At 36.2% G+C, this 7957-nt stretch overlaps 1 protein-coding gene across 1 annotated transcript in view; it reads right to left on the bottom strand.

Annotated features, from left to right (window-relative positions):
- ap1m2 (adaptor related protein complex 1 subunit mu 2) overlaps nucleotides 1-7597 on the bottom strand; it is an 8293-nt gene extending 696 nt beyond the window's left edge. Inside the window, exons 1-11 of the mRNA XM_046855706.1 lie at nucleotides 7352-7597; nucleotides 5332-5488; nucleotides 4377-4444; nucleotides 3332-3462; nucleotides 2871-3018; nucleotides 2168-2294; nucleotides 1830-1972; nucleotides 1636-1707; nucleotides 1225-1383; nucleotides 889-1014; nucleotides 656-731 (exon numbers count right to left, since the gene is read on the bottom strand). Coding sequence (XP_046711662.1) covers nucleotides 656-731; nucleotides 889-1014; nucleotides 1225-1383; nucleotides 1636-1707; nucleotides 1830-1972; nucleotides 2168-2294; nucleotides 2871-3018; nucleotides 3332-3462; nucleotides 4377-4444; nucleotides 5332-5488; nucleotides 7352-7393 — 1249 coding nt within the window. The 5' untranslated portion in view covers nucleotides 7394-7597. The remainder of the gene's footprint in view (nucleotides 1-655; nucleotides 732-888; nucleotides 1015-1224; nucleotides 1384-1635; nucleotides 1708-1829; nucleotides 1973-2167; nucleotides 2295-2870; nucleotides 3019-3331; nucleotides 3463-4376; nucleotides 4445-5331; nucleotides 5489-7351) is intronic.
- Between the last annotated feature and the right edge of the window lie 360 nt (nucleotides 7598-7957).

Genomic DNA, 7957 nt, shown 5'->3' on the forward strand with positions numbered 1-7957 from the left:
AACACTGACTGAACCCACAGACCTTTTCATCTGACACGAAAGCCTGATCTCGTTAATACTCTTGAGGCTAAATGCAAATCCCCACAGCCACACTTCAAAATCTAGTGGAAAGTCTGCCTATAAGAGTGGAGGTTATTATAACAGAAAAGGATAGGGGATTGGTGTGAGTGAGTTTAGAATGGCAAACTCTCAAAGGAGATATTCAAAGAATGAGATATTCCTTTAAATATACTGCCCATTATGAAACTGAAAACATTCTTCTAATACCCCTTTACCACCACATAACCCCCCTCTTTGTTTGCACATATGTGAGCCTGTTCGCCTCCGATGAGAACAGTGATGTGTTTTGACAGCTTGCCAGGAAAACAAGCTGTGCCCCAAGTTTACGGTGACATCACAGCAAGTGGTTTGACTCTATCATCAACGCACCACTTGTTTGGTTGGAGATATGCTGGTAAAAGCACATTGCTTATGTCTAGATGCAGACATGATTAAATAAAGGTTACTTCAATTTCAGATTACACTTCCCAGTCAGTTTACTGGTTTGGCCCTTTAACACTGACATACACTCTATGACCCTTTATTGTGATTCTATGCAAATCACTGACCTAGATACAGGCCTGCTATGTGCAAACATGCAAATATTCCATCTTACCTCCACTTTGTGTGATGTACCTAACCCAAGGTAATGCCTGGTAGCCACTCTTCTCAATGATCTTCATATATCGCACCTTATGAAATGTAAGGCAGGCAGAAAAAAATCCGTAACATTTCATTATAATTGCATAAATACACAGTAATAAAGATTATTCGAGTTATTAATAAGAAAGTGTAAATTAGATCAGCGAAGCATGCTGTAAATATAGAAATATAGCTACACACACGCACCTGTATTCCTGATACAGTAAAGTATGGGATCTCAAATTTGACTGTAATGGGTGGTTTTCCCTCCATCTCATCTTTTTCCACACTGGGGAGGCCAAAGTGAGCTCGCATCAGGAACTCTTTTCCTCCCTACACACCCATACAATATTAAGACACTAACTAAATAACCAAATTAAGGGATAGACAGTTAGGCATAACATGTTACTATTATAATGCTAGAAAATCCATTAACCGTAAAAATTTAATAGCAGGGAAATAAATAAATTAATAAAACCTATTTGGGTATGAAAGCCACACAAATGACATCAGGAATGCAATACTGTTAAAGATAACACTCACAGGGAACGATTTGATGGTCCACACCACCATGTTCTTCTCAGGAACGTACTTTGCATTGCCGGTGCTAGTTTTGAACTTTGGGGTGTCTGCATCACTCGGAACAGGAACACGAACCTCCACGTTATTAGCCACAGATTGCTTTTTAAATTGACCTTTAGCCTAAAGGGAGATTGCATTCGACTTAAAAAAGTGCATTATTCTGATACTCATGATATTATGCTCAAGGCGTAGGTGTGATTACTATAAACAAGAATTAACATGTTACCCCTATTAACACATTAACGCTCTGGTACTGAGGGTAAACCTAGAATTATACTCCACTCCTTGAAGAAAATTTCTAATGAAAGAGCATCACTTTTGCTAAGGAGATGATCGGCAAGAAAACACTGCATTTGCTTGCGATCGACTCACCTTTACCATGATTTCCACTCGACTGTGAGAGAACTTTTCAATAACAGACTCGATCCAGATCAGAGGTTTCACCTGTATAATCACATTTAGTGTGGAGTTTTTGTTAGTACTGTTCTTAGTAACATTACCATTTGTTTAATAATAATAATATACTCTTAATGTGGTAAGTAAAATACAATGGAATGGAGTCTCACATGTGTATTGATGCGGTAAGACATCAATTCTGACTCTCCATCTGGAGGGATGAATGAGATAGTTCGGTCACTCTCAAAGCGTGAGAGTCGTACACACTGGTGAAACTTTACATCTTCCATGGATACAGTTTTCCCTTTGTCTCCTGAGAGAAAACACAGAAAAAACAAGGTGGCCGTGTATGCTCTATATATTTCTTAATAAGAAATTAAACAGTGCTTCAGAAATAACTGATTAATTTCTTCATGTCTAAAGTTAGCTTAGTACTTTATGATGCTATTTAAGCCCTTCATGAGATTGTCTGATACAAAAGACTGTGTGAAGGAAAGTTGTTGCTTACGGCCAGTAAGGGCAAAGAGCACACGGTCGTTGAGGCCCAGTCTGAGCTCAGGCATTCCAGAGAGCATCGTCTTTAGTTTAATACTGCCCACAATATCACTGCTCATTACGCTCCCATTGGCATTCACCTGTTGAGTCAAATACCAACCAATCAAGTTCTTAACATTCCAAGCTGTCAAAAAAATACAAAAGTATTAAAGTAATGGTTCTGTGAGGAAGCATTGGTACTTTCCAAATATCCCAAATCAGCTATGACTTGTTCTTCGTCTAACACTTGCTTTGTTTGTTTTGCATTGGAGATAACCAAACCCTTATTTATGCTTCAAGCAATATTTCATCATTAGAGAAACAAAAAAAACAGCAACGGAAAGATAAGTCATTTCTACTGTCCCAGATGAACACATAAATTCTCTAATGTATATTATTAAACAAACAAAACTACCTCTACAGTGTGATGTTTTGTGCATTTTAGATTATTTTCATTTCTATAAAGTCATACTCTGTGCTGAACTCGAGAAAAAAAATTCATATGCAAGTATAACCACAAGCTTTGGCACTCCCATGGCAAAAACAGGAACTATACAAGTGGCATATCTATAGTAAGCAAATATCTTTGTGTTATAAAAATCCATTGAATACGTTTCAAATCTTTACATTTATTTTGCATTATTTCTAGCATTCTCTTGAGGAAACTGAGCACTCACCAGGACATTTATGGATTCGATGACATCTATGAAAACCTCATTCTTCTTATACTTAATGCCTTCCGACCTCCATGAAACGGCATTGGTGACTGTAGTGGGCACTTTGGCCTTAGTGACCTCCAGTTTGTTCCCTTCTTGTGTGATGTATCTAAAAATAATTAAGTATTGTTAAGACCAAACAACTATAGTTCATCACACCCAGCTCACTGATAAATTGGCTGTTGCAATCTCTAAGGCCACAGCTATGCTAAGACATCACATTTGGCACATATTGAACAGGATTACATTCCCAGACCACAACACTGCAATAGCTAAGACTAATATGCTGACATAATGTCTAGCCTGGAAAACAAATCCGCAACGGTGCAAGGCAATTTAGCAGCATTGACTGTAACCAGTTTGTTTGATTTAAATCCTTGTTTGGGGTGTTGATAGGAACAGAAGTTATTATGAGCACATACTCCTGCAGGATCTTGCTATCCGTGGTCTGAGGGAAACCGAAATCCATGAGCTCATCCAGCAGCTCGTAGACCACAACAAAATTATCCTGTATGCTCTCTTCTTCCAGCTCTTTAAAGTATTCCGTGAACACCTGGACAGAAAACACACATACATAAGCAAACAGTGTTTGGCATGCACTGGTGCAAAACATTACAGGGTGGTTGCTTGCAAGTATGCAGGTATCACAGGTTAAAATAATGACACTTTATTTTGCTATCTAATTAACCATACACTCATTGTCCACCTTAATAGAAAAAGAATGCCCTTGATAAAAAGAAATATATATAAAAGCATTAGTAGATTCACTTAGGCTCATATTTCCTTTTACTGTAAAACTCCTCCAGCTCTTTGTATTTCATTGACTCTCAGAAGGATGCATGCTGTCAGTAATCAGTAATAAGCAAAGCAAGTTCAATACGGACCTACATTTTTCAGGCTATTATTTGTTATATGTTGCTGTGTTTTTGAATAAGTTGTTGCTGTTTTACACTCGCATTCCACCATATCTCTGTCTAATGCAGCTAACAAGTATTAATATCGAGGCTCATCTATAGCTAAAAAACAGGCAGAGATTGAGAGATATAACCTGTTATATTTTGTCGTTATGACAATGTAATTATTATATCTTTCTGGTAAAACCCAACCTGCAAAGTGAATATCAACTGTGAAATTGGGCTTATGGAAAGTGATTTTCCAAGATGGCTGCCTCTAACATTACTGTGCTCAGGTACATAATTGTGAATTTATTTTCATTACTTTGAGTCCAGTGTAAAAAATATTTGTAGGTTTATTACAGTTTTAGTTAATAAACAACTTTGACACAAGATTCATCACAGAGCGTGGCAGTTCATCTCTGGCTTGAGTATCAACCCTCTGGCACAGCTTAATTCCATCAATAACGTCTTATTCAAATATGCACATGCTCCTTAACTGAAGTTGAAATGAATCCAGATATTCAATAAACTCGACATTAATAAAATTTGGGTGCAGGGTGCAGTTTGTTACCTCCACCAGCTTGTACAGAAAAGAATACACCAGAGATGCATTGGAGTTCTTGTTCGTAGTAGCCAGCACTGTAAGATCATGTTAAGTCTCATAGGCACAATATTCTTTTGTTTTATTTATCTAAATTTTATTTATCTTACAATAATCTCTTAATTTAGGAATGGCTGTACTTCAGTATGAGAGACTATATTCAAAAATAAAAGGTTATATTTCTTGACTGAAGTGTAACCTGTGATATGCATCTTTCTAGGACTGAAACGATTCTTTACGTAATTTGTTTAGTCAATTTATCTACACACAGAGCACTGTGTTTCCACACGGACCATTATTACTGACCCACAAACTCTGGACCACTCTGGGGACGAGGTGCAATTGTTCACAATAAAGTATTTTTAAAGATACAACAGATGTACCACCGCTGTACCAGGGGGCAACTAGTCATTGACCATACTTTTACAGTAAACGCAGCTGTACATTTTATTATTCCTACATCAGTGCTTCGCCATGCTGGAACACTAACAAACCTGCTCTGGCATGAATTTTTAACACCATTATTATCATTATAGTCAATTATACTGTCTAAGGGAGTTTTTCCCCTGCCATCGTCGCCTTTGGCTTACTCATTAGAGATAAATCTATAGGGATAAAGTTATATGCTTTCTCTATCTTTAGATACCCTGCACAAATTATATAGTTACTCTATACTCTTATATAGTTACTCTTTATTTATTCCTTTTTTTATTTTCATATATTTTATTATAGCACCACCCCACCATGACAGATTCTTTGTACATGCAACCCATGAAACTTGAAAATAAAGAAGATTCTGATTCTATTTATCTTTGTAAACCTGCTTAGTATGAACATCTAATCATTAAAAGCTCTAAACAAATAAAAGTGAATTGAATTGCATAATAGAATTTGTGTGTGCTTAAACCCCCCGATGAAAGGATACAATAAAGATTGCTGTGCTTGATCCACATGAAGTGGACGTTGCCATGTGAAATAACAGGGCACATTAGCCCTTCCTCTTCCTGTTGCAACAACAGCGGCAGGAAGTGGTCAATCTCTGACATGTCCACATCGCCTTTATAGTTGCGACATATCAGCACCTGAAAAGAGTCAAATAAAAAATATGTGGATAAGACTTTGTATCTATGTTTATTAAAAGTTTATTAAAAGCATTTTCACATTCAAATACTAAGATTGCTTTATTAAATATTACTTTTGTCAGCACAACCCTAACATTTTTAAATGTCAGATTTTTCAAGTTTAGATTAGTGATAAATGTTTCTTAGTAAATGTTGTCTTAAACAAAAGAGTTGTATCTGTACATTACTGAATTACTGGGTTATGTGCAATTGAGGTTACTGTAAAGAATACGCCTCCCTTCTGTTTTCTTGTCTGCCCTCCTTAACCCATTGTGAAAGAAACAGAGCCAACTCATCTCACGTTACAAATCCAGCAGACATCGTCATAACAGTGCTGGAAATTGAAGTGTTTCTATCTTACACAACAATTTTTTACAAAATTGGAAAGTTTCACATAGCCAGTTTCTCCCTGGGATCCACCAGGTCAGCAGGTCTGCATTTTTTTCATTACAGAAGTAAAAATGACAATACAACCTTTGTTTGAATAATAAAGTTCTTATATTGTACTTTTCAGTCTGTTTAACTGGTAATGTAAATAAATGTGTATATATAATTTCAAAAAGGTACGCTTTAAAGGAACAAAGACACGCTTTAATAAACAGCCAAAAAATTCTTTGTCATTGGCACTTTTGAAAAAGGTGCTTTATATTTGAATACATTTTAGATTATAGTTCCGTTTAACTATATATGTAAGGGGACTTTTCTGATGACACTGTTGGTGATTTAGTAAAATAAAAACGTTCTTTCGGCTTCTCCAGTTAGGGGTCGCCACAGCAGACCATCCGCATGTTTGATTTGGCACATGTTTTTACGCTGGATGCCCTTCCTAACACAACCCTCCCTATTTATCCGGGCTTGGGAGCGGCACTATGAGTGGCTGGGTTTGGTTCCCTGACCGGGGATCGAACCCGGGCCGCAGCAGTGAGAGCGCTGCATCCTAACCACTAGACCACCAGGGAACCTTGATTTAGTAATATAAAATAAATTAAATTAAATTAAATAAAAAGGGGGGGAACGCTACCACAGTATTTTGCAGTGATATGCCATCCCATCTAGTTTGCACTGAGTGGGATCATCATTTGTTTTCCAAAAGGACAATGACCCCCAGAACACACTTCAGGTTATATAAGAGCTATTTGTTGAAGAAGGAGAGTGATGGAGTGCTGCACCAGATGACATTGCCTCCACAATCACCCAATCTAAATCCAGTTGAGATGGTTTGGGGGGATTTGGACCAGTGAGTGAAGAAAAAGCAGCCACTGTTTTGCATTTCTTCTGCCTAATCGTACCATGAATCTTGTGTATGTTACACCCCTATATATATATATATATATATATATATATATATATATATATATATATATATATATATATATTTATTTATTTATTTATTTATTTATTTATATAGTAGTTATAGCACTGTATGATTGTATGTGTCACCTGTTTGAGATGGAAACAGTGGGAGTGTTCTATATAGTACAGGACATTAGAATAGAAGTTGGTATGCCATGTTTGTGCGGTAGTTTAGGACGGGGCCCACTACAATAATATTATAAATAAATATAAAAATACTAGATATTTCGGTTAATCATATAAAACATTTCAAAGTACATTTATTTATCTTTAACAAGAACACAAATGTACCAGCGGCCGCCATGTTACATAAATGACAAGTATCTCAAAAAAAAAACTCCTGAAAGAATAAAGGCTTTACCGGTAACTTAATATGCGAATAAATATATACATTTTAGAAATTTGTATTTAGATATACAGATCTGTTGTTTATTAAAAATAGGACACACAAGTACTACACCGAGTCCTCACCTTGCCTTTGAGGTCCAGGATGAAGACCGCTGAAGCAGACATGTCCTAAACCTGTAACCTGTTCTACAAAACTTAGCTAAAAAAGACTATAATAGTTCAAAAACTGGTTTATTTAAATACTTAAAAACAATATAAGTCCATTAAGAACACTATATTTAACGCGAAACTATAAATAGAACGTGAATTCCTCAGTTCCTTTTTTATTCCTCGTTGCTGCGTGATGACGTCAAACTGCCCTAACGTCAGGTAAACCATTTACAGAGCGTACCTGTAGCGCGCGTGCGACAGGGCGCTACGTCACGGCGGAGACGGAAGTGCGCTCGCGCTCACTTCCATGTTGCTTTGTTTTATTGTTTGTTTATGGATTTGTTTTATGTACATAGAAAATAATATTAATGAAATGATTTGTATAACTTTATAACTGCAGCGTCTCTCTATACCTTGTGTTTTTTTAATTGAATAATGTCATCATTAACAACACGTTGATAATCATGTAATAATTGTTGCATAATCTAATATATGGAAAATACCTTTTTTTTTAGAGAATTTAAATGATATACAGAATATTTAAAATATCAAAGCAATAAGAAAATTGAATAAATAAAC

Source organism: Silurus meridionalis, chromosome 1 (assembly GCF_014805685.1).
Source record: "Silurus meridionalis isolate SWU-2019-XX chromosome 1, ASM1480568v1, whole genome shotgun sequence".
NCBI classification, from domain to species: domain Eukaryota; kingdom Metazoa; phylum Chordata; class Actinopteri; order Siluriformes; family Siluridae; genus Silurus; species Silurus meridionalis.